We start from the raw sequence: 26,043 nt of genomic DNA, 5'->3' as shown, positions 1-26,043 counted from the left end.
AAATAAGCAGCTCCTCCTAACCCTCCACCAGACATTTTAGGGAAAGGCCAAACTCTGTTTGGAGTGGGACTGCTCCACCTCAGGGTCCTTCAGGCAGCTGGGGCATGGAAAATGGTGTGCCATGCAGTAAAATAAGGTGCCTCGTGCCTGGTGAGGATGTCTTTTAAGCCAAAATAATGCTGGGTCTTATTTACTTGACAGCTCAGACATTAATTTAAGACAGGCACAAATGAATCACCAGCCATGTTACAGTTGCCTCGTTGGAATCCCTCTGCTATAATCTCATAGTTTTTTCACCTAATTAATTTCCCCTTTCCTTGCACCAGTGTTTCATGAGTGTATCTTGTTTGGAGGAGATTAAGAGTCACACACTTCATTAGTAAGGTGTAAATTATCAGAGAGACCCTCTCCATCCACCTGCTTAATTGGGTTAATGAAGCGTCTCTGTGGGCCCTGGTAAGACAGCACTGCTCTCTGCTCCCTGCAGGCGTTACCAGGGCTGTTTGGAAAATAAATGGAGACCTTAAAGTTCCCACCTTGGTGCATTTTGAGACTTTTGAGCATTTAATTTATTTTTGCAAAGGAAAAAAAAGAGCTAAAGTTGACATGAATTCTAAGATAAACCATTCCCGCCTGTGAAATTACCGTCATAATATTGCTCGAATCATTCTACATCAGAACTAATTCTTAATTAATACTAACTTCTAATTTTTTCTCTACCTTGAGCAGCCAGACTGCATTAATATAGCACACACAGAGATACTATTAATGCTCAGTTAAATAGTTAAACTGGTATAAGTGCCACAGCAATGCAAGGGTAAAAACGGGGAATGTGCTCAGTCTCTGGACATGCAATGTGGGGTGCAGACAGTCCTGGGCAATGACTGCTCCTTGTCCCTGCCAGACTTGATCCCACATGGAAACTGGGTCCTTTTATCTCTGCACATCCCTGTCTCACTTCTGCTTGGGTTTTGGAGACTATTCTTAGAAGGGAAAGTGATAAAACCCCTATCAGGCGCATACATTACAGCACAGCCACGGAACAGGAAATTTTAAGGTGATGTGAAAGATTATTTGCACTGCATGTCTGGGCTCAGAGAGTAACTGCTCTTCCAACCTGGAGCAGAAACACGAGGGGATGACTCACAAGTGCTGATGTCACTTGTGGGGTGAGCTGGGCTCAGCCCAAAGCTGATCCTGAGCGAGGTCGAAGCCCACAAACACCAAAGCCCTTTGAATGTTCTCAGGCTCTTTCTCACGAGCAACTCATTGAACTCACACTTGTGCAGGCAGAAACAAATCCATCAGCAGTCCCGAGCCTCAGCCAAATGGACAATTCGTGGAGGGAAAATGAGGAGAAAGACTGTGGGTAAATTATTTGTCACAAAATATTCTCCCAGCTCTACCTGACAGAGCAGAGTCCTGCGTTTGATCTCTGTGAGCGACTGTCGTGGGAATCAAAGGGAGTTTTGTCAGGGGATTAAGTGCAGAAGTTGTCATCGAGAACTACATTAAAGATAAGAAATCCAGAGCGTGGCCCAAAGTGCCTAATCCCAGCACAACTAGTGAATTATTAAATTGGTCATTTGACAGAAGGAGGGAAAAAAAATCTGACTGTTTTTGGGACTGCCTAAAAATTAGGTTTCTATTAAAATACAGCGGTTGCATAATAAGAACATAACGTGCAGCTCCAGCAGGAGAGCTGGGCTCTTGCACCAGTCCCTGCAGCTATGGAATGATGGTAGAAAGCAGCAGCTTCCAAGAGCTGCCCCTTTTTTCCAAGGTGCAGGATTTGGACTGCCAGTTCTGGCTGCCAGGGAAAATGCAAATTTTTGAGGTATCAGCAGTAGCTCACCTTTGGAAATTTGAGATGTGTCTGAGATACCTGCTTGATCCCAAACAGGGCCCACAGGCACCCAGTCCTACCTCCAGTGTCTCATGCCATGTTGGTAAATCAGGAATGCTAAGATGTCCATCTCTGCCAGGAGCACAGAGCTGTTCTGTCACTTCTGCATCCAGCTCTGGGGATCCCAGAATGAGAAGGGTTTGGAGATGCTGAGTGAGTCCAGAGGAGGTCATGAAGATGCTCCAAGGTCTGGAGCCCCTCTGCTCTGGAGCCAGGCTGGGAGAGCTGGGGGTGTTCCACAGCTGGGTGGAGAAGGCTCCACAGAGAGCTCAGAGCACCTTCCAGAGCCTAAAGGGGCTTCAGAAGAACTGGAGAGGGACTGGGGACAAGGGATGGAGGGACAGGACACAGGGAGTGGCTTCCACTGCCAGAGAGCAGGGTTGGGTGGGATATTGGGAAGGAATTCTTCAATGTGAGGGTGGTGAGGTTCTGGCAAAGGGTGCCCAGAGCAGCTGTGGCTGCCCCTGGATCCCTGGAAGTGTCCAAAGTCAGGTTGGACAGGGCTTGGAGCAACCTGGGACAGTGGAAGGTGTACCTGTGGAGGGCTATCCCATGGCAGGGGATTGGAACTTTTAAAATAGTCTTTAATGTCCCTTCCAACCCAAACCACATTATGAGTCCATGATTCCACGATTCCATTACAACAACAGACAGAAAAACATCCAGCAACTAGAGGAGAAAGCAAACTGGAAATGCTGGATTTGTGGACAAACAGCCTCCTACAAGATGGAAACATCTGCACAGGCAGCTGATCATGCGGATGAATGTGAGAAAATAGAAAACTTAACAGGCTCATGGGGAAAAGGGAAGAGGTGTGAGTGAACAGCATCTCCAGGAATTCTGCCAGGGATCCTGAAGCAGCTGATAAAGGTATTTGAGGAGCTGTGGGACCCCCAGCAGAATGAGATACTGTTTGTTACACGAAATCAAGAGGAGGGGAGGCAGGAGATGTTTGCATTACCAAGGTGGGAACTCTGCCTTGCAGACCCCACAGGGACAGGCTCACTTGTGAGGGCTGGCCAGGGGCTGGGACAGGGTGTGGAGTGGCAGAAGGAATCCCACAGCAATCCCTCCAGCTAGGAAGGGCAACATCTGCGAGCTGTGTATGGCACAGAGAGCAGAAAGCAAAATTTCTCTCCCAAAGTCACTTTAACACCTCAGTGCCACCACTGGAAATGTGAATGAGGACACAGAGATGATGCCACTCCAAGATACAACACTCCAAGATCATCTCTGCCGTCCCTGGTCCAGTGCAGTGTGATGGGAATCTCTGGAACACCCTTGTGGATGTCCCAAAGGACTTCCAGACACTGTGAAGGGTCATTAGGATGTTTGGTGTGGGAGAGATGTGGGTCCAAGAGGACACTGCCCTGCAGCAGCTGCCAAAGCAGTTGGCTGGAGGTGGATGTCCCATCTAGGGGACACGCTGTGGGATTGCTCAAAGGGGCTTCACAAACAGAGCAAAGACCACCTGGTCCTACCTCTGCACACATCTGGCTCTGCCAGAAACCCTTAACTCCTATATCCAGCCAGGGAGCAATACTGGTGTTGGAAGGGGCTTTAAAGGTCATGTGGTTCCACATTTCTGGGGGTTGGAACCATGTGATTTTTATGGCCCCTTCCAACACAAAACCATTCTAGGATTCTGTGATTCTAAGGAATATTTCTGTGACTGGCACGAAGCGGGAGAAAGCAGTGCTTGAGGGAGCTGGGGCAAACGATCCCTCACTCAGCTGGAGCTGTGGGCTTGTGCAGGAGGGGACAGTGATCCCCCAGGCTCCCTCTCCATCATGGACACCAGACAGGTAAAAACTCTCCATTGTGTGAGCTAATACCCCAGAGAGGGAGTAGAGAATCTGAGAGGAATCTCCATCCTTGGAGATATTCAAAATTTGACAAGAGCAATGTGATTTTACTTTGAAGTTTGCTCTACTCTGTGCAGGATCTAAGACTGGAGACCCATAAAGATCGCTTCAAACTTGAATTGTTTTAACTTTTTTATTCTATGACTATCCAGTTTATGCAGAATACTGCCTGACAAGAGGCAGCCGATATGAATTTGTCAAGAATAAAGAAAAAATAAAAAAAAAAAAAAAAAAGCAGAGAGTCACTGCAATGTGGTGGGCTGCTCGGTCCCAGGGGAGAGGTGAGCACCTATTCCCTGGATATTTCTGTTCCCTCAGAGATCTGCTGGCCCAGCTATGCATACATTTGGTCTCGATTTTGTCAGAGTCACTCAGGCTACTAAAATGCTTCCATTAAAAAGATAAGTATGTGGAAGAGACACAACTCTGTAGCATAAGGAGCCTGTGGCTGCTGCAGGCAGCTGCCAACCTGTGAAAACACATCTAGGAGACACTGAAAAGGGGGAGGTGAGGAGGACGGCAGGACCCTCTTTGTCAAAGCAAAGCAATGAACAGCTCTGCTGAAAGGTGAACTAGCCTGAGTTTGTTTGCTGACACCTCCCTTCTTGGCTCCTCAAAGCTTGCAATCCTCTGCCACCCTTTGGCAATGGCACAGTCCTGTCTGCTTTGCATCCCTTCCCTTTATCTTTTTTTTCCCTTTTTTTGTCACTCAGCTGACAAGATGACAAGAAACTCTTCCAAAACAATGGCACACTTGTGCCTGTCCTCATCAAAAGCAAATGATTTACAAATAAGCTCAACATCCCACCAGGTCAGGGTGAGCATCTGTAAATCATCACACTCTGCATGAAGATTTGTTTTGGTGAAAGTTCTGGTGAAAGATGTATCCTGCTGGCTTCAAATAACTGAACCACTGTCCTCAACTTAAAATCTACCAGCTGCTCTTGCCAAGCTAGTACTTGGGCTGGAAATATGGGACATTGGAGAAATCAGTTTCTTCCAACACTGAGCAAGGAACCAACATGGAAAATGGATCACAGAATCACAGAATGTCCTGAGCTGGGAGGTAGCAAAAAAAAAACATCACCGAACTCAACTCCTGAAAGACCTTTAGATGTCTTTTTCAGCCCTCTGATTTTTCTTTATGGGAGAAAATAAACCAGTTTGTGTTTATCTCTCTGCATCCTGTCCTGATGACATCTGGAAGAGGCTTCCAGCCACCTCAGGTAGTGGGGCACCACTGGACACATCCCCTGGGATGCAATCAGGGGGAAGAGATGTGTTGTAAACAGCAGCAGCCTGCCTGGGGTTTGTGTTTTAATGGGTGCAAGAATCGGTGTTAGCATATGCTAACCACTCTTTGCAGGGTGATCATTATGCAAATGCCTACAGTAAACAGGTAGGAAATTAGATCTAATCAGGACACCCTCCTCACTCCCCTCTCTCTTGACACTGGAAAGCTGGCTCCGTCGCATTGCTCCGGGTGCAAACGGAAAAAAAAAATAAAAGGTCTAAATTCCAACCGGAACCCTGAGTTTTCCATTTGTCCTTTTATTCTCATGTGTTTGGTTTTTTGCGTAATTCACTGGAAAGCGAAGGGCAGCCTTGTGGCTGCTTTAATTTTAAAGCTCTCAGAACAGGCTGGCATGGCTGGATCAAGAATTAACCCCATTGTGGATTTCCATGATCTGAAGGCAAATAAAAACTGAGCACATCACACCCGGTGTCCATGAGTAATTTGACTCTGTGTAATGTCTTACGGATGCCTATTAAGGATCCTGGCTGTTAATTCTGATGGGGGCAGTCACAGATTCCCAGGAGCATCCCAGGATGTTGTGGTTATCAGGAGGCCTTCGGTGCTGCCGGGGGTGTCACGTAGCTGATTTCTGTCTCGCACTCCCTCTCCCCATGCAGCTCAGCCCATCTCCTTGCAACACCTCGAATCCCCTGTGCCCAAGTGCCAGACACAGCTGGTGCCCTGCCCATGGCAGGGGGGCTGGGACTGGATGATCTTTAAGGTCCCTTCCATCCCAAATCATTCCAGGATTCTGTGATTTGCTCCGTGTCCCCTCGAGGGGCTCTGCCTGGCACAGGACCACCAACCTCTCCACTTTGTCCCCATCCCAGCAAGGCCAAGGACAGCCTCAGCTCCTGGGTTTAGGAAATCTCAGCCTCCCAGAAACCTTACAAAGGACCAGACACCTTCTTGCAGCAAATATTAAAGGCTGTGGCCAAGTAATAACAACTGTTTGCTGCAGTGTCTGTGCAAAGGTTGAGGCAATTATGGCTCTGCAGACAGAAGCATAAAAGCCACAGAGGCACATCCTGAGCCATGAGGACCCTCCTGAATCGTGTACAGACCACAGGACAGAGGTGTGAGAAGTGGGTGCTGCAGCCACCCTGGCAGAGAGGGAGCTGAAGGTCCCTTGGAATCCCAGGGTGCTGCTCAGTGCTGTTTCTTGGTTTGATTCTTGCAGCCTGACCCTATGGTAGGTGGTGAGTGGAGCCTCGACAGGCCCTCACTGGCCAGCAATGCCATCCAAATAAAAAAGGGAACATCAGAGACATATTAGACATCTAGGGCCTATTTTAATGTGGTTGCATACAAGGTTCTAATTCTGGTTTCAGTTTTATAGGACCAGTGTAATGCCATGGGGTGCATCTGCACAGTCATTCCCAAGAAGTTCCAAATAGCCCCAGCACTGTTACTCATTTTTAATCAATCCACCACCACTCCTTTCAACATCACAGTCTTGCAGCAGACATGGATGATCCATTCAAGCACTGGCACCCTGGAAAATGCTGAAGGCATGCCCCAAAACGCAGGGAAAGAGACTCAGCTGTCCCTGCCATGACCCTTTTTTCAGTCACCTCTCTGCTGTTGGTATGGGACACCACGAGCCAGGAGGGAGCTTTGGCAGCCTCCAGCAGTGTGGGCTGCTCCTGGCAGGACCTGCCAAAGGAGGCAGAGAGTTTGCACACCTGGAGAGGCTGGCACTGTGTCCTCAGTGCTTCTGGCAGGGGGGCAGAGGGAGAGAGGGAATGAGGGGCAGAGAGAGGGAGAACGGACAAAGGAAAACAGGAAAAGCAGAGGTGCAGCACAGAGCTGACCCACACAGCTCCAGGGAATTCTTGCAAGATATTTCCCCATGCTGGGTTACCTTAGGGATCCCAGAATTGTGATGGGAGTGGGAGAGTGTCCTTGTTCCACTGCAGATGGGAAAGGTCGGACACCAATATTTTTCCTGGATGAGGCATTAGCCTGGAGCTCCTCCCAAAACACAGATCCCAGCAGCACAGGCCACCTGTAGCACTGGGGCTCTGATCTCTGGTGCCCAGCTCTCAGCCTTTTGCTACACCAGCTCCATTTGATTTTCCATGGCCAGACGTGATCCAGATGCAATTCCCCCAGGAGCTGTCTGGTGAACACTCCATCCACTAAAAAGCCCTGCACTAAGCCCTGAAACAACAGAGTGACCTGGATGATTACCCTAAATGATGCGACATACTTTATTTTAAGTAATTATGGACAAGGGCAAGTACCTCCTGCATGGCTTTTAGAAAGACAGGTGGGTGTTTGACCATTACACTTAAAAATGCAGAGCTCCCCTGCCATAAGGGAATTTGTTTCAGCTTCTAATTTTTATTTTTCTCAGATGGCCGGTTTGGATTAATCTTATTTTAACTTGTCAAGCTGGGTACTCCTACCAAATGGGTAAGGACATGCTTCCAGGTAATATCCTGCCCTCACCAAATACTCACAACATCTCAACCTTCTCTTGGATAACTCATATATGGACAAAACACTCCCAAGTGCTTCACCAAGCAGGTTTGTGCCTCCTGGAGCCATTTTCCTGGCTTTTCCTGAGCCCTTCCTAATCCTCCCCTTTCAGTTCTAAAGCCAGGCCCTGAGACTGGACAACACCATTTCAGTAGAGATCTCTTTCCCACATGATTTGGGGTGGATTCCAGAGTTTCAGGGAAATACCCCAGCCCTTATTCTCCACTGATCCAGGGCTGATGCTGTTTGGGTTCTCATCAGACTCCATCACCCTTCTCAGCACTCCACCAGCCCAGATCCTACAACCTCAGAGCTGTCAATAGGGTCAGGGCTTGTGCCTCCTCTGCACAACAGTGAAGGAACCTCCTCACAACCCAACAAAAACCCTCAAAACCCAACAAAAACCCTCACAACCCAAAGAACACACTCAAAACCCAAAGAACACCCTCAAAACCCGAAAAACCCCTCACAACCCAAAGAACACCCTCAAAACCCAACAAAAACCCTCCCAACCCAACAAACACCCTCACAACCCAAAGAACACCCTCACAACCCAAAGAACACCCTCACAACCCAAAGAACACCCTCACAACCCAAAGAACACCCTCACAACCCAAAGAACACCCTCACAACCCAACAAAAACCCCCTCACAACTCAACAAAAACTCTCAAAACCCAACAAACACCCTCACAACTCACCACATTCCTTGTTTTCAGCTCTTCAGGCTCTGGGCAAACACCCTCAGCTGACTCAGCCTGCAGTAACTCCCCAGACAGGCCTCCTTGCAGGGTGGTTCCATATATTTACCTGATGGAGAGGAGCCTGAATATCCTAAGGGATAAAACCTGCAGCCCCACATCTTACAGAGGAGCCAGAATGGCCTATGGGGTCTCCAAAAATCAGTGAGACAGCAGGCACTGTTACCTGCCCTTCCACAACTGTGACATGGAGGGACCAGCTTGAAGGGACTGAGGGACACTGCTTTTCACAGCAACATCAGGAGAGAAATCAGCTTCACCTCTGCTTGAATCTACCCAAAAGCAAAAATGATTTGTCCCTTGTGAAGGGAGTGAGGATGCAGGAGGACCCAGCTTTGCTCTCCCCTCTGGCAGAAGAAGGATTAGAAAGGCAGCCCAGCGTGGGCACCTTCCCTGTGTCCCAAGGGTGGTGCTTGGAAACTCAAGGCACGTGTTAAGCCTTACCAATAGGTCACAGGTGAATCATATCATGCCAGCAGGAGAGTTCTTCTTCTTGGCATTGACATCCTGGCCTCACGACCTCCTTTAGGAAAGCCAAAAACGCTCCAAGTCTTGAAGACTTTACTTCAGCCAAGTAGAAGTTCATTCATGCCTCAGCAGTCTGTGAACTGGTGTCAGTAGTGAGGGACACACACAAAACATGGTCCCTGTTGGGAAGGCTACAGTCCAGAGGGGACTTCTAAAATCTATTTTGCTCCCTCATGCCCTCTCCTCCCTGCCCAGCCTGACCCCAGACCCTCACAGTGCACAGGGCTCCCAGGCTGGGTTAGAGGATGTATTTTCTATGCATCAGCAGGTCTCATTACCAGCATCCACATAGGAATAAATTCCAGGGTCCCTACCTGTGAGCAGGTGAGAAGGAGCAGAGAGAGAACCACCTCCTCCTTGAAAACAGAAAAAGCAGATCTACAGTCCAGTTTTCCCAGCCATTGGCTCTGCAGGGAGCTCTGGTTTCTGGTCTCATGAAGGAACCTCCTCTCCTCTCTCTGTCTCTGTAATGATACTGCCTTAGCCCTCTATATTTAATTACCAGGTAATTATGCATCACATTCGGTGGTTTGGTCCTGCAAGGGCTGAGTGTCACCAGTGCTGAGTCCACGAAATGTGTTCCTCTGTGCACTGAGAAGCTGCAAGCCTTCTGGGACCTCCAGCTCTGCATCTCTCACAGGGAAAACCAGAAACCAGGGGCAAGCCCCATGACAGACTGGGGACATCATTTCCACAGGACATCCTATGGTCCCCAGACCACGGGATGCCGTTCCCAAACCTGTCTGAAGGAAGAATGGGGAAAGAAGCACTTCGAGGAAGACACTTTCTTCACAATACATCCCTCACTAAGAGGTATTTGCTGATAAGCTGATAATCAGGTGGCCTGGCCACCCCCAGGACGTTAGACCTCGGTGCTTAGAGAATATTTGATCATACAGTATCTCCATTAGGAGTTTGTAATCCGCTATCACAGCATTTGAGAGTCATCTGAGTATAAGGAGATTTTTATTAATGGTCCATGAGCCTAAAAGTCAAAATTGACTCTCAGAGCAGATTTTAACAGTTTGTGTTGGATTTATATACTTATCTATCTCTTCACCACCTCTTCTCCCCCCCGCCCCATCACCTCCCTCTGCTCTGCCCCAGCACTAAGGTGCAGCAGCAGTAACAGCAGCAGGGAGACACGAGGCAGCTCCAGCAGGTGGAAATGGCATCCTTTCCTTTCCTTTCCTTTCCTTTCCTTTCCTTTCCTTTCCTTTCCTTTCCTTTCCTTTCCTTTCCTTTCCTTTCCTTTCCTTTCCTTTCCTTTCCTTTCCTTTCCTTTCCTTTCCTTTCCTTTCCTTTCCTTTCCTTTCCCCCTCCGTCCTCCTTTCCCTCTTTCCTTCTTCCCCTCCTTCTTTTCCTCCCCTCCTTCTGTCCCTCCCTACTTCCTTACTTCCCTTCTTTTCCTTTCCTTCAATTTCCTTCCTTCCCCTCCCTCACCTCCCATCCCTGACACCTCCCCACGTCCAGCCCAGCCCAGCCCATCCCTCACACCACACCCTGACCCTCGGGAACCCCATCCCTTCACCCCAGCACAGCCCCTCTTCCCAATATTCTCTTTCTAACCTCCCCAAACCCAAACGAATTCCCAACCCACCAGCCCTACCCCCACCACACCCCAGATCCCAGGGAAAAGGCGGTGCCAGAGGTGTGAGTGGGAATTTGGGATGTTCCTGTGCCGCTCCACCCAGCACCAGGGGGTGAAGCTCCACTGCCTGTCCCTAAATCCATCTTTTTTCAGTAAATCTCCCCTGTCTCCTTGGAAACTGGCAGTGCTCCCCAGCCCCGGGGTCCTCCTGGAAATGCAGCACCCCAAAAGCTGTCCCTGTTTTGGGGTTCCCTGGGCAGGCTCGGGTGGAGCACAGATGCTCTGGTTACTGGGGAGCACTGGGACGTGTGGGCTGGTGCTGGTGGGGAGTGGAAAGGAATATTGGGCAGGGTGTGCAGGCAAATGGAGAGGGAATCAAACAAGGAAACGGAGCAGGAGGGGCAGGGACAAGGATGAGCAGGGAGCAGGCACAGGTGCTGGAACCAGCATTCCAGGCAGCTCCATTATGGTTGTGCTCAAAATTTCCCTCCTGGATTTCTGCTTTTCCAGTTTTTAGGGATTTTTTTCCCCCCCTCTGGTGGGAAATGTCACACTGCAGAGCAGGTAGAGGATTTGTTTGTACGTGTATTTTGGGGGGCTGGGCAGGACACCTCAAATCAAACACCCTCCTAATCAGCTCTTTGCCCCTAAATCTGGCTTTTCATCACTAAACCAACGTGGTCTCCCCAGCTTTTCCCCAGATTTTATTGGATTCAGGATTGCCTACTGCAGCCTGAGTTCAGAGGAAATGAATTCTACCAGGAGATGTAAAACATTAAAAATTTAAAAGGAGCTAAAACACTCTTTACAGAATATTTTGTGTTTGCCAGCTCACCTTGGGATTTTGCCCTTTGCCCACGCATGTGCCCATTTAAATTAAACTCAGAAACGAACAGGGAGAGAAAACGTGGAAAGTACAAAAAGCCAGGGAAAAATCAGAGGACTCCTGCCATGAATTAGCTTTTTCTGATAAAAACGAGCACTAGCTGGAGGAGCTCATCCCTGACAGACAGGGAAATACTCAGGAAAGAAAAGTAAAAGATAAGATGGGGAAAGCTAAATGCAAAAAGAGGTTTTAAAGAGGCTTTAAAAAATTAATAATCAAAAGCTCAGGAAACAAAGAGCTTTTCCAAGCAGGTGTGATGCTGTGGCCCAGTTCAGTAAGGACTTGGTTTTCTTGAGCATATTTTCCTCGAATAGAATTTTTGGGTGAGAAGTAAACTTTGTTGATTTGAAGCAAATCAGTGGAGAAATGAAACTTTCCGCGCTGCTGCTTGGGAGATGCCGGTGGCAGGGACACGGCTGGCGCTTCCCAAACCTCCCCTGCACGGATGCTCCCACCACGAAAAAATAAATGAGAAAATCACCGACTGACACCATGCAAACGTGAGGCAGCACAAAAACTCTCCTTCCCCCGCAGCTGTTTATGTTAAAGGCTGCTGGTGGCGGCGGGGGACACAAATGGCACGGCAGGAAGGAGCGTTTTGCTGGTGCCTCTGGAAGGGGCGGTTTGGGATGCTGGGATGCAGAGCCCAGGGATGGCTGGAGAGGCACCGTGGCTGCGTCATCGCTGCGCAGTCCTGGGCACCAAGGAGTGGTGCTGGTGGCCCCGGGTGAGTCACAGGGTGCTGGTGACAAACCCTGGGGGACAGCCGGTGGCAGGGCATGGGATGGAGCTGGGGGTGGGGGGGGGGGGGGGGCTTTTCTCCCGGTCCCTCCCTTTCCAGAGATCCATTATGGTGCTGTGCTAAATCCAACCCAAGTTCTGGGCTCCAGCAGCCCCAGCACTGCACACGGGGAGGAGAGAGGGAGGAAGAGGGAGAAGGACAAAGAAAGAGCCACTGAAACAGGGATGCGTGGGAAGAGCCTGATCCTGCATCCTGGGGCTTTAGTTTGTGAGACTGTAGCTCAAACACTTGTCCCTCTCCTTCCCCAGCACCTCTGGGGAAGAGCATCCTGCCTGATCCAGGTTCCCCCTTCTCCTGCCTGGAAAGTTTATGGTTCTCCCCAGATACACAACTGGGGATTCCATCCCCTGGGAAGCCACAGAGCAAACGCATCCCTCCTGCCCCATAAAGAGATCTGGCGAAGGTGGGGCGGGAAAGGTCACATTAGCCAAGGTCTGCTTGGCTGATGAAAGTTTTTTCGAATAAAAAAATCAAAAATAAAATAACTCCCCTCCTTGATTTTGCTTCCTTCACCTCGGGGAGCTGCCAGCAGAACCCCTTTTGCCTTGGCCCTGCAGAAGCAGCCAGACCCTCCTGGTCTCCCGTGCCCGGCCTCGCTCCTTCTCCATCACTCGCCGGCTGTGATTAAAATGGAAGACAACCATCAAGTGTGCTAGAACCATTTTAATATAATTATACATATCTGCCAAATCCAGGAAAAAAAAAGGTTTATGCATATATATCTTTTTTTTTTCTTTTTTTTTTTTTCAGTTAACATCTGCAAGCATAAACGACAATGAATTTCTCGGTTTAAATTCATCCAGGTCAGAGCAACTGCCCAAAGTCCTGTTGGATTTGACGGTTACTGCCGGCGTGGCCAGCAGTAAGTGAGCTCCAGAGGAGTTAAATGTCCTCGGGTGGGGTATTTTCGGTCTTTCCTCATTCATTCAGAGACAGTTTGTTGCAAAAAGTTTCAGTGCAGCTCACCTCGGGTGAAAGGCGATTGTGTTTTTTGCGTTTTTCTTTTTTTTTCTTTTTTATTATTTTTTAAATATATATTTTTAATTAATTTTTTTAAAAGATGATAATAGGTAACTCAGTTGCTCTGAATTTCACTTATAATTATAACCTATTTAAATCACAGCAGAACTCCCGCTGGTGCAGAGTTCCTAGTTGCATACAATACAGGAGATCACAGTTTTGAAGTCTAGCACAGATTAAAAACCACAGATGTACCATTTATATAAGACACACACTGATTGTCTCTTAAAAACTACATATTGACTCCTTATGAACATTATCTTTTTTTTTTCTTAATCTTTAAATAAAGTAGTGCAGCTAGGACAATCAGTCACACAACCCACACAGCCCTGAACCAAGTTCTCCGGGTGCCAACTTCAGCAAGTTGGGCATGAAACAGTTGGATGAGCTCGAGAGAGAAAGAAAGAGGGAGGGACAAAAAGAGGGAGAAAAAGAGAGATGTTGTCCATTCTGAATATTTTAACCGAGGGTTGGCTAACACATTGGAAACCTCTGGGTGAAGGATCATCTTTCCACGCACACACAAAAAAAGAAATAAAAACCTAGACTCTTTTTTTTTTTTTTTTTTTTAAACTGGCCCGCAGGTGGGAAGGTCTCCCACCTCTTCCAAACAAGGAAACCCAACAATTGGCTAAAACTAGAAAGAACACAGATGGGTCTGTCTGGTTTCTGCTCACTAGATGATCTGTCCGTTTAAGGCCTTCCTCCTCCGTTTTTCCTCTTTATTATTCCTTTTCCAGAGCGTCTGAGCAGGAGATGAGTCTGAATGGGATCACACCAACACTGTCCCTCTCTTGTTGCTGTCAGTTTTTTTTTTTGTTCGTTTGTTTGTCCGTGGAGTTATTTTTCTCTTTAATTTAACCAAGACCTGACTAAAACTGGAGCGCTCAGCCCAGCCTGTTCATTCTTGCGGCGATTTCTCTCGGTATCACAAAGGTTCTTCACAAAACCTGGAACTTCCATGATGATGTCTGGTCCTTATAATCCAAGCAGTCAGCATTGAAGTTTAACTTCCAGGAGGCGGTTTGGTCTTTATAATCCAAGCAATCGGTGGTGGAGTTAAAGCCCAAACTGGAGGCTCCATAGCCCTGGGTGGAGAGGGAGGCTGGAGACTGGTTGAGGTGGCTGGTGACCGCGTTGGCACCCATGGGACTCAGGGCGGCCCCCGGCCCAGGGAGCTGGTGGTGCATAGGGGTCAAGTAAGATCCACAGTCCATCCCTCCGAAATAGGAGGTCGATCCAGCGTATCCTTGGCTGTAGCCTGATGCCTGGGTGTAGGTCATGGGATAGGATCTCTGCATGCAGGAGGAAGAGGTGGACAGGGGGTCTGAGAGCGGGGAGATGGACGCTGGGCTCCAGATGGACACGGGGGCACTGCTGCTGGAAATGGTGGGGACTGAGGTGCTGGAGGGGGGAGTGAACTGCCCGCTGGTCCCACTCTCCGAACTCACTTCCCGAGCTGGCGAATTCTTCTTTTTAGCCGGCCGTACCTTGTTCTGGCCCCCGTTCTGCTGCTGCTGCTGCTGCTGCCGGCACTTGGCTCGGCGGTTTTTAAACCACACCTTGAGATGGAGACACAAGGGAGGGAGAGAGAAAAAGCCTGGGGTTAGGGATGCACAGGCAAACCCAAGGCAGGAAAGAGATGGTGGCAGGGAGACCTCGCCGGGGAGGGGGATCTAAAACTGTCCCCCAAGAGCAGAGGGTTGCAGGCTGCTGCAAAGAAAAGCTCCGGGGATCCCCCTCCCTGAGATCATTAGCAGTAATAACAAGTGGAAATCACAAATCAAACTCCTTAATAAGGTCACTTTTGGGGAGAAGGGGAAGCATTCCCTCTTTGCTGTCTGCCAGCTGGGGACCCCCAGGAGTCACAGTTTAAGGCCTATTGAAGTGGAGCCCTTAATTAGAAACAATAGGACATCAGAAAAGGAGGGAAAAACTGGGGAAGTACAGGTTTGGGATGGGCAGAGGGAGTGAAGATGTCTCATTTTCCCTCCGACCAGGCTCTCTGCTCTCACCCCCTCGGCCAGAGCTGGCCCTCAGCCCACCTTACCTTCCCTTAGCAGGGCCCAAGGGGGCTGGCTCTGGGGAGGTTTTGTGGGGAGGAGGATAGGGTTTGGTGTGGGGGTATCCCAGTCCCAGCCATCACACTCCATGGCACCACACAGCCTGGGGAAGCCTCGTCAGGAGGCAAGTGGGAGGGATGGCTTTGGAGATGCCCTGCTCCTGATGCTGGGGTGTTCTAAGTCCCAGAAGGAACAGGACCCTCCTGCTCTGCCAGGATGGGGTCCCTGGGGTCCCTGCAGTGGACACACAGCCCAGCCCCAGGAGAGGGCTTCCCTCCACCAAGGCAGCCCCTCTCTCATCAGAGTCCCCATTAGAGGTAGAAGAAAGCCGCCAGTCTGTACTGGTGTGAGCTGGGATCCCAATCTGGCCCAGCTCCGGGAATGTGGTGATCCCTGGGGAGTGGGGGATCCTTTGTGGCTTCTGCAGGGCTCCCAAATGTCTGCAGGACAGGCTGGGATTTCGGGATACTGGGTTTTGGGGTATGGAAGGTTCAAGAGCTGGGACCCAGGATCTGCACAACACCCCCACAGTGCAGGGGGAGGAAGGTGGGGCACACTCCCACCCTGGGGATGCAAAATGCCACCACATCCCCTCACTGAACCCCCACCCATCTCTGAGCCTCCTTCACCCCACAAGGGCTTGATTTGGCTTCAGGACTGAATCTATCCCATAAACCAGTCCACTCGTGTCCCCCTGTCAGGCACAGGCCAGTCCAACCCCTTGCCGGCGGTGTGCAGGGGAAGGGCAGGCAGGGGTCTCCGGAGCCCCTCCGCATCCTACCTGCACTCTGGACTCGGGCAGGTTGATTTTCAGGGCCACCTCCTCCCGCATGAAGATGTCGGGGTAGCGCGTCTTGGCGAAAAGAGCCTCCAGCACATCCAGCTGCGCCCGGGTGAAGGTCGTGCGCTCCCGCCGCTGCTTTCGCGGGGTGGCTGCGAAAGGAGCCAGAGACCCTGGCTGTCAGTCAGCGGCCCCTCAGACCCCGGTGTCCACTCCAGCCCCCTCCCCAGGGGGGCACCCACATTCCCTCCCCTCTCCCGGGGGTCCCGCACCCCCAGGATCAGCCGCCACAGTGCGGCAATCCCAAATCCTCATCTCTCCCGCACGCGTTTGGAGCATCTTGGCCCCCATCCCCAGCATGGGGGTCTCCGCTGTTTGCAGCCCCTTTCGCCGATAAAAAGTTGAGGGTGAGGAAGAAGGGAGACAGAGGGGCCCCCACACCCTCACCCACCCAAGCCAGCGTGATCCCTGGGCATGTTGCGCCTCCAAAATCCCAGCGGCTTCTCCTCCGTGGTGCAAAAAGGGGGAGGGAAGAGGGAAGAAAAACGTGGCTTACCGGGATAACCGACGGACGGATGCAACAAATCCATGCCCGAGGTTGTGAGACTCAGGCCATTGACTGCATAAGGTGGTTGCTTAAGATAAGACATCATGCTAAAGTTGTGGCGGGGAGGAGAGTTGGCCAAAATCCGGGCGAGGGGGAGCCGGCCGAGCGCCCTGCCTGCCCCGGGCGGTGCCTGGGGGAGCCGTCGGGCGTGGGGGGGGCCGCCAGGTGCCTGCGCAGGAGGAAGAGGAGGGAGCAATGGAGGGATGAAGGGGGAGTCAGGCCAGATCGCTGCCCCCCACCCACCCACCCACCCCTCCCTCCTCGCTTTTATCCCCGCTGCCTTTCCCCCCCTCTCCCCACCTTTCCCCCCCCCCCCCCCCCCCCCGACAATCCTCCCGCTCGGACCCCAACCGGATTCGGGAGCTGGGAGAGACTGACTAGATAAACGCATCTCTCCCCAAAACGAGTGAGGAGAGGAGAGGAGGGGAGGGGAGGGGAGGGGAGGGAAGGGGGGGCACATCCCAGCCAGTAATTACTACCCGAACAAAACCCCCCCATGCCTTCAACTGCCCGCATTGTACGGCGGCCGGGGGCATTTGCATAGGATTCCCGGCCGGGCACCGGCTAATTGTCTCAAGCAAAACTTGATTGGGGCCATTGGCAGACACAAAGAACCCCTCGGCTAAATAAATAATGCAGATAACAAAGCCCAAGGGTGAGAAACAAAGAAACAATTCAAGAAACCTATCTCTCCACTAGTCTCTTGCAAGGACTTTAATTATCCCAGGTTTGGGTAACATTCAAACCTTCCCCCTTCTCCCCCTTTTCCCCTTCCCCCCGACGTTGCTGCATTTCAGAGCTCAAATGCCCGCTCGGGAAGAGCCAAACTTTTCTGCCCTCCCGCCATCAGTCTACGTCTGCAGTAATTTCCACCGGCCATTTGCACCTAATTAGTACTCCGGGTAATTAGATTTGGAGGCAAGTAACAGATTTATTAGGCTTTCAAGAAACTCTTGATGACGGAGCTGAAGCTAAACAAACACCTCGGTGGTGAGCGGCCACGGGACAGCCCCGGCGGGCGAGCTCGGCTCCCCCGGTCCCCGCTCGCTCCCCCGACGGCATCGGGCTCTCTGCCCCGGGGAACGAGGGGAGACCCAAACACGCACTCCGCCAAAAAAAAAAAATAATAATAAAAAGGTGTACAGCAAGGGGCCAAACAGGGAGTCCTAAAGAGGTTAAGGCTGTTTTTCTCATAGAAAATGCTTTTTAAAAAAATCCTTTTGAGCAGAAGCTCTCTCTTCCCTCCTTTCCCAGCGGCCGTCGGGAAAACGAACTCCAGCACAACTTTCTTCCCGAAACGCCCCAAAACTCCGTGTTTCAGCCCAGCCAACTCGCCGGGAGGGACCAGCGCTGCCGGGGGCCTCTCTGCCCTGGTGAAGCCCCCTCCAGCTCCGTCGGTGCGGGCTCTCCGCGGCGCGGAGTTTCCCCTTTTCCCCCTCGGGGAAGGGATTTGCCGCGTACAAACGCCCTGAGCGGCGCAGGGAGCGCGCATCCAGCGCGGGGTCGGGCCCCTCTTTTAGCATCATCCCCCCGGGAGAAGCCAAGCAGGGACTGTTCCACCGAGAGGGGACCCCGGCTCTGTTCTCCGCGCAGGAGAGCAAAGCGAAGGGTTGCCGCCCGCTTCAAAACGAGCGAACAAAATTTTGTTCAAAAAAAACCAAAAAAAAAAAACGGAGGGAAAAAAAGATTAAAAAAAAAAATTAAAAACGCAACATCAACAGAAAAAAAAGCGCGCAAACACCTCCTCCCCCAAAAAAAAAAAAAAAAAAAAAAAAAAAAAGGAAAAAAAAAAGAAAAAAAAAAGAAAAAAAAAAAGAAGCAACACTGAAGCTCCGTTCGGTTAAACTCGGCGGCATCCCGCCGAGGCGCCAGCCCGGCGCGGCCGCCCGCGGAGCCCTTCGGCCGCGGCCGCGCATCCCGGGGCCGCCCCGCGGCCCGCGGAGCAACGGCTCCACTCCGCAATCTGTCACCTTTCCCCCTCCTCCCGCTCCCCCCCGCTCCGCATAGATCCCGGCTACCAGTTGCTCTGCCCTCGCTCAATAATAATTACCCCGTCCGAGAATTAATTATAATAAATGTTTTCTTGATAAACTAACGAGATAATCCGGGCGGCACACGCTCCCTAATTACGAGCCACCGGCCCCGGCTCCGCTGCTCGCCCCGGTGATTAATGCGGGGCAGCGATCCGAGCCCGGGCGCGCAGCCTGCGCTCCTGCCCGGGGGCTGCGGGGGACGAGGGGCCGGGGGGGCTCGGCCGGGGCGCGGAGCAGCGCGGAGGGCGAGGGGAAAGGTGCCAAGGTAGAAAAGGGAATTTCTCTCCTTTTGTTTTGTAAACGGGAGCCGCGTTCCCTGCCCTCGCCGCGCTCCAACGAATTTTTTGACATTATAAAAATTCTAACTTATTTTAATTTATTATTATTATTATTATTAAATTCAAAATATTATTTCTTTTTTTTTTTTCTCGCTGGAGGGACGGGTTGGGGCGATATTTCCCAACACACCAATTTCCCCTCTGTGCAAAGGTAGTGGGGATGGACCCGTCATCGGCTCTGCCGGGCGGTCCCCAGCACTTCGCCTTCGGCACCTCCGCGCTGCTCCGCGGGACCGGGAGCGGCAGAGCCGGGCTCGGTGGGCAGCCACCTCTGCCGCAGGGCCGCCTGACCCGTCCCTGCCTCCCTGCAGCACCCCACCGCATTTCTTAAGCGCTTTTACCCCTCCCTTCTTTTTATTTTATATATATATATATTTAAAAAAAACTAGAGTTGCGCCTTTTCAAAATAAATAAATAATAAGCCTCAACTTCTCTACACAGCCGAAATCGACATCAACCTCAGCAGCCAAGGAGGTTTTCAGTTCTAAAGAAACTTGTGCCGGTGCACAAGGACTTTTCCCGACTTTCTCTTTGTCAGCGCGGTGCGAATTCAGAGGAGAGAGGCCGGGGCGCGTTACTCGCGGTCGGTGTCTTTAGGAAGCGCTTTCCCAAGGCATAAAATAATTAAAATAAAATAAGATAAGGGAGGTGGAAACCAGCTCCAGCCCCTCTCCGACCTGGACGCCATTCCTGCCATCCATTTAGCCCACACCAAATCATGAATCTCCGGCCCTAAATGCCTTGAGGATTTCTCCCCCTGCGCTTGGAAAGCGGGCCGTGAGTGCTCAGAAACACCTTTGCAAAATTACTTTGCTGAGTCTCCGCATCACGAGGAAGAGGAGGAGGATGAGAGGGTTCTCAGGTAGGAGCCGAAATAAGGGAGAAATTCCTCCCCGTTTTTTGTTTGTTTGTTTGTTTGTTTGTTTTCCCCAAATTTTAAAAGTCCAGCTTGAGGTCGGGAAATAACTACAGGCCAAAGGAATAGGTCGGGGGGGGGGGGGAAAAAAAAAAAATCAATCACGTACCCCAGGAGATCGCGGTGAAGCCCCGCGCCTGCCCGCGGAGAGCGAGCGGCTCCGCGCCCGACCGCGGGGAACGAGGGTCGGGGGCGAGGGCGGCGATGGGAAAAGCCCCCGGCTTCCCTGCTCGGCCCTTGGCCCTCTCATCCTGCAGCTCCCGGTCCCTGCCGTGCCCGACCCGGGGCCGACACCGCCCGGCCCGGCCCGGCCCGGCCTCTCCCGGGCAGCTCCTGCGGGAACCGCCCGCTCCCCGCCACAGCGCACCCCCACCGCACACAAGCTATTTCAAAATAATAATAATAATAATAATATTTTTTAAAAAAAATGATAATTTTAGTTCCTTTCTCCCTGCATTCCTGGCGATGTCCCCCAAGGAAGGATGGAGCCAGCGGGTCGGACTTACCTGCGAGCCTCGCCGGAGCCGCGGGCAGGGCTGGGGGGCGAAGGGGGAAACCTGCTCCCGGATCCTCGCCAAATTCAGAGCTCGGGCTGAGCTGGGAGAGAAAGCACAAAGCGGGAGGTTAGAGAGCTCGCCGCATGCACATGCCCACGACATCGGGGGAAAGGGGGGGGCTAAGGGGGGGTGGAGAAAAAAATGTTTGAAAAAGGAGAATAAATGGGGAAAAAGGGGAGGGGACGGTGCAGGAGAGGGATGCGGGGATGCTCGGGGTCTGGGCTCGGTACATACAGAGCTGGCCGGTGCTGGAGCTGGTCAAAGTGATTTTATTTTTAATAATAGTGGCAGGGTGCGTTGGAGCTGAAGGTCTCTACCTCTCTCGGGGAGCTTTGCTGAGAAAGCGCCTCTCTGGCAACTTTTTGACGCAAACTCTCCAACCAATGGCAGGGAGAGAGTGATTGACACATCTAAGCCAGGGGGAAAATAATAAAAACACACACAGGGGGAGGAAAAAACAGGCCGCTGCTGTACCGGGGGGACAATCCAGAGAGAAATAACAGCCACCGAAATGACACCAGAATATACATTAAAAGAACCTGCTCGGTTTAAAAATATACATTATGGAGTGGAGCGGATGAAGTCATTGTAGAAATTAACGTGATGGACAGCAGAGATGGAATTAGCGAATTGCCCGGGGAAGGCGAGGAAGGGGGGTCAGCAAAAGGCTGGGGGGTGGCTGTAATAATAACAACAACAACAACAACAAAAGATATTAATGTACAGAAGTAAATATTTGTGAAGGGGGGACACGGAGCCTACCCGGAGCCCTGGGCTGAGCAGCGGGAGATGGGTGAGAGGAAACCCGCAGGAGCCAAGGGGAGAATCCCTCAGCACAGAGCGGGGTGCCAGGGTCCCCCCCAGTCGCACCCACGGCTCGGCCGCGCCCCAATTCCACCTCCCAGTGGCCAAGTCACCCCTGGAAGAGGGGAAATTAAGTCATATGGGGAAGACACAGATGCGTTTTAAATTGTATTTTGGAAGGTATATAGGGATGAGGGTGTAGAATGGGAAGTAGCGGCGTCGAGTTGAATTTACAAACAGGGACGTGCACATGTTTTTAATGGAAATAATTTGGGAGCGGTGACGGGCTGAGGATGAGGAGGGCCCAGGGGGTTCCCGCTGGCGGGCACAGCCCGGCCTGGCGCAGCGGAGCCGGGCACCGGGATGTTCCCCTCGCACCTCCCGTCCTCGCTACAACTTCTCCCGGGTCACAGCACCCCGAAAATAAAGCTCTGGCTAAAGGCAGGAGGATGGAGGCGCCCGAGGTCGGAGGGAGGGAGCGCTCACACACTTTCCTCACTTGTGACAATGGGGGGAAAAAACTGCAGCGGCTCGATCATTTTAACGGGGTGACCTATGTTAATGAAGTTATAGCAATTAATTCGCCTCTTTGTGGCTCTTTCCGAGCCTGGCTGCGTGCGATCCAACGTGGTTGTCCTTGGACTTTAGTGCCGGCGGTGCAGCCCGGGCTGGAGGTTTGCAGGAGCAGGTTTGGGATGCTCGGGGCTGGGTTGGGCGGATGGGTGGTGTGGCTTGATTTTGGGTTGTTGTTGGGTCTTTTTTGTTTTTTTTTTTTTTAAATCCTTTCCTCCCAGAAAGGAGGAGGAAGGAGGCGGCAGAAGGGAAGGAGGGAGGGGAGAGGAGGGGAAATAAAACAAATAAACAAACAAACAAACAAAATATCCCCTCGCCCAGAACCGACGCAGTCCTGTCCGCCGGAGCCGCTCCCACTTTGGCCACTGGGTTGTATTTGGTTTGGGTTTTTTTTTTGGGGGGGGGGGGGTTGGGTTTTTTTTTGTTTTTTTTTGAGAGGCGACTTCGTGGAAAGTTGGTACCCGGGGTACCCCCGGATGGTACCCCCTGTCCCCACGGGAATTCCAGCCCCTGCCCATCTTGGAGTTGTGTTTTGATTTATTTTTCTCTGCCAGACCCATGAGATTCTTTTGTGGGGACTTCTTTTTTTTTTTTTTTTTGCCGGTTTGTTTGTCTAGTTGAGTTTTTTTTTTTTTTTATGGGGTGGAGGGAGGGGGTGGGGGTAAGGGAGGGGCAGCTGCAGCCGCCATCCCTTTGCAGCATCCCCCCCCTTTCTCAATCCTTGCCCAGAGACCCGCGCCGGGCAAATCCTTCCTTCACCTCCCCGCATGTCGGCACGGCCACGCCACCCCTCAGCCTCTCCTTCAGCAGAACACCAGGAATAAATATCCCGATTGAACCCTTCCCCCCCTCCGCCCCCTCCGCCTTTGCCATCGTCTCCCGCCCCCACATATTATTTAATAACCTTAATCCATCTCGGAAGAATGAGAGAGATAATTCGTTCCCGTGTATCCTGACCGGGAGGGTATTTTCGAAATCGATTAAAAATAAAGGGAGGAAAAATAAAATTAAAAAAAAAAAAATAAGGGTGTCTGGGGGCTGGAGGCAGCCGGGCTGTGGCAGAGCAGGGGCTGAGCAAGGCAGAGAAATAAAATTCAGTGCCTGAAGACAGTATGTGGGGGAGCAGGATGGGAAGCGCAGCCCAGCCCGGCTGGCAGCCCTGCCTGCAGCTGCCTGGCCCCGGGCAGAGCTGCTGCCCTGCCTGCAGCCTGCCACGGGAGCAGGAGCATCCCAGCCTCTCCCTCTGCCCCCTCCAGCCCGACAAGTTGGGAATAATTCCCGCGGCCAATAAAACAAGTGGCAGAGATGGACAGTGTTACTTAAATAAACAAGGGTCTCTTTAAAATTCTCATCCACTTCAGATGTCTAAAGTAAGATTGTGATGATTTTGTCACGGTTTGGTAAATTTACCCCTTTAAGAGGCTTTCATAAATCCCAGAACACACCTTCAGCCAGATTTGAATATAGATTTAGGTTTTAAAACCCAGAAGCTGGGAACACCGCTTTATCAAAGAGAATTTCCCTTTAGCTTAGCAATGTGTCGGAATGGCTCTTGCAAAGATTGGATCTCAGAGGGGGAAAAAGGGGGAACCTTCTTTCCTGGAGCAATCCTGCACACTCTTTGCAGCTGCCTCTGCCTTCAACCTTCTGCAGCTCGGGGAAAAGTTACAAAAAAAAAAAAATTGATAATCATTATTGCAGCTGTAGGAGGTCGATTTTTTTTAAAAAAAAAAATTACTATTTTTTTACTAATTTTTTAAAAACTTTCCCATCTCTTCTGGTCCATTTGGAAAGCGTTGCAGAGCAGGTCCAGTCCCAGAGATCCAGACTAGCTGGGGCTAACGGGGAGTGAGTGGAGATGTGTGATTTTCTGCCCTTTGAGAACTTTATGCTCAGAGAACCAAAATCTTCTTCTGGGATGAAAAGAAACTGTAACTTCTGCTTCTCAGTAAGTTCTCCAACTTTCCGATGCCAGTCGGGTTGCAAAGCCATTTTCTCTCTGTGCATAGCTGTCTCTTTTCTCTCCTTTTCTCGTTCACCCTCTTCACTTCTCCTTCTGATTTAATTTCCCACTCTCCTCAATATCGCGACCGTTCCGCGAGGGGTTTTGTCACCGCGTGTGTCGCTCCCAGGGCTGAGCTGCTGCCCGCGGTTATGATGACCAAGGGTGGGGGGAGGAAAATAAGAAATCATTTATTCAGCTCGGGTGAAAGTTAAGGAAAGAAGCGGGATGGGGTGGGGGGCGGGAAAGAAAAAAAAAAAAAAAAGAAAAGCCCACCCCAAAAAATGAACCTATTTATAATTTGTCATCTTTGTGTCTCTGATCGGCTCTGGAAAGCGATGCATGCTACGCGCTTTTAAGCTTTTCCCCTCATCGGATTTGTGTCTAGTTGAAATATTCCAGACTTTCCTTGAAGTTTATCTGTAATTCAAGCGCCGGTTGGAGTTTATTTTAGTTTAAGGGGTTTTTTTTTGGGGGGGGGGGGGTTGTTTGTTTGTGTTTTGGTGGTTTTGGTTTTTGGGTTTTTCTTCAGCTCTAAGCTCCCTCTCACCCCAAAATCTCCCTTTCTGGAGGTGCAGAACCAGAGCCATTGGTATAGCTGTGTCACCTGGAGCAAGGGTCAGATTCGTTTTAAAATGCCAGAATGATCAGAAAAAAATTCGCTTCCTTTTCCAAGCGCCTGGGAGAGGATGGCGGAGCCGTCACCTCTTTTGGGGAAGGGAAAAAATTCCAATATATATATATATATATATATACACACACACACACACATATATATATATATATATATGTGTGTGTGTGTGTATATATATATTAAGACAGCGTCTTTGGCTAGATGAAACCAAGTTTCATAATTGGGATGAAGGGGCCGGGTGAAGGAGAGGAGGGGATGGTGGAGGTATTTCGGGGAGATCTGAAATTCACCCGGCTCCAAGAGGAACTAAAAATGTCCTAAAAATATCACCCCCTAAGAGCAGCGAAAGTGAGGTCAGGGGCTTTGCACCTGAGGGAAAGTCTCATGTGCAACGAGGCGGGGGCCGAAATACTCCCCTTTAAAAAAAAACAAAAAAACAAAAAAACAAAAAAAAAGAAATGAAAGAGAAATAGATGATGGGTGTTAAATAAATAAAGCAGCATTTGGGGGAGGCCGTGCGGGGAGGGGGCGTCCCCCGGGGCTGGGGCAGGGCTGTGGCCGTGTGCGAGGGCTGAGTGCGGGGGGTGTGCGGTGATGAAAGGCGCTCATGCTGCCGCTTTACATAATTTTTTCTCTCCAGGCCATGAAGTTACCTTGATGAACAGCTCGCTGCAGCAATCAGATTATAGCTCCCAAGCCAGATATTAAAATAACAGTTACAGTCCCGTATCCCGCGTGTTGGCAAACTTGGGAGAAATGAAGGGGTCGGGGGAGCGGGGGGAGGGAGAGAAAGAGCCAGAAAAGGGGTTTTGTAAGAAAGAAGAAAAGAAAACCGCAGAGAAGCTTTAAACTAGTCTTTCGTTTGTAACCTTTTACAACCTTTATTTCCCGTATATGAAAAGCTCCTTTTATCGAGACCCAGAAAGAACTTTTTATTTTTTTCCCTCCCTCCCCCCACCCCTTTTTGATTTTTAATTAGAGCCCCTCAATTGCAGCCATATATATAGGAATCGATATAAAGTAATCCGTGGAGATGGGCTAAGGTTTTAATCGAAAATCTTCTTTGCCATTCTTTGCAGATCTTCTTTAGCCGCTGGCTGGTGGAGAAACAAATGTTCATTACAAAAATACCCCCCGAACCCCCCAAAGCAGCTTCCCCCCAACCAAACAAAGCCACAATGCAGAAAGCTTGCAAAAGATCCCAAACCAACTGTTGTTACCATGAGAATAAGAAATTACTCCTATGCTTAGAACTTCGTTTTCCCTTGCAGGCAGGTATTTTTCATACTGAAAAAGTTTTAAACCAGCTCCGAATACTACAGTTATTATTATTATTATTTTTTTCTTTCTTGAATGGTGTTTGGGTGATGGTATTTTCCGTGCGGGAAGGGTCTGGCTTGTGCCGCGGGTGTCTGTCTGTCTGTCTGTCCGGCAACAAAGATCCCACATGTATAAAACACTGCGCTGAAATCCACATCCCGTTCTCTTGCAGCTTCTCAGACTCACAAAAATCGCACTTTCTTTTATTCTTTTTTTTCCCCCCTTAATTTTTGGCTTCTTTTCTTTTTTGATTTTTTTTTCTTTTTTTCTGCAAGTG

General features: G+C 50.5%; 1 protein-coding gene across 2 annotated transcripts; it reads right to left on the bottom strand.

Annotated features, from left to right (window-relative positions):
• Window positions 1-14,079: 14,079 nt before the first annotated feature.
• Window positions 14,080-16,635, bottom strand: OTX2 (orthodenticle homeobox 2). Of its 2 annotated transcripts, none has more exons than XM_062494948.1 (3): window positions 16,530-16,635; window positions 15,983-16,155; window positions 14,080-14,700 (listed from the first exon to the last, which is right to left on the bottom strand). In XM_062494948.1, exons 1-3 carry the CDS (start codon window positions 16,633-16,635, stop codon window positions 14,080-14,082), a joined length of 900 nt encoding a protein of 299 aa, XP_062350932.1. The 2 variants fall into 2 exon arrangements, with proteins under 2 accessions (XP_062350932.1, XP_062350935.1); XM_062494951.1 differs by having other exon boundaries at window positions 15,983-16,134; window positions 16,539-16,635.
• Between the last annotated feature and the right edge of the window lie 9,408 nt (window positions 16,636-26,043).

The sequence above is a fragment of the Cinclus cinclus genome, chromosome 6, assembly GCF_963662255.1.
Source record: "Cinclus cinclus chromosome 6, bCinCin1.1, whole genome shotgun sequence".
NCBI classification, from domain to species: Eukaryota; Metazoa; Chordata; class Aves; order Passeriformes; family Cinclidae; genus Cinclus; species Cinclus cinclus.
The sequence above is the reverse complement of the archived record's forward strand: the minus strand, read 5'-3'. Positions and strand labels throughout refer to the sequence as shown.

Bases quoted from the DNA above. Each gene is read 5' to 3' on its own strand.
- OTX2 (XM_062494948.1), bottom strand. From the start codon at position 16,635: ATGATGTCTTATCTTAAGCAACCACCTTATGCAGTCAATGGCCTGAGT. The intron at 16,156-16,529 runs GTTTTTCTTCCC...ACTGACAGCCAG, and splicing joins CGGTTATCCCGGTAAGCCAC to GGTCTCTGGCTCCTTTCGCA. The intron at 14,701-15,982 runs GTAGGATGCGGA...CTCCATCTCAAG, and splicing joins TGCCCGAGTCCAGAGTGCAG to GTGTGGTTTAAAAACCGCCG.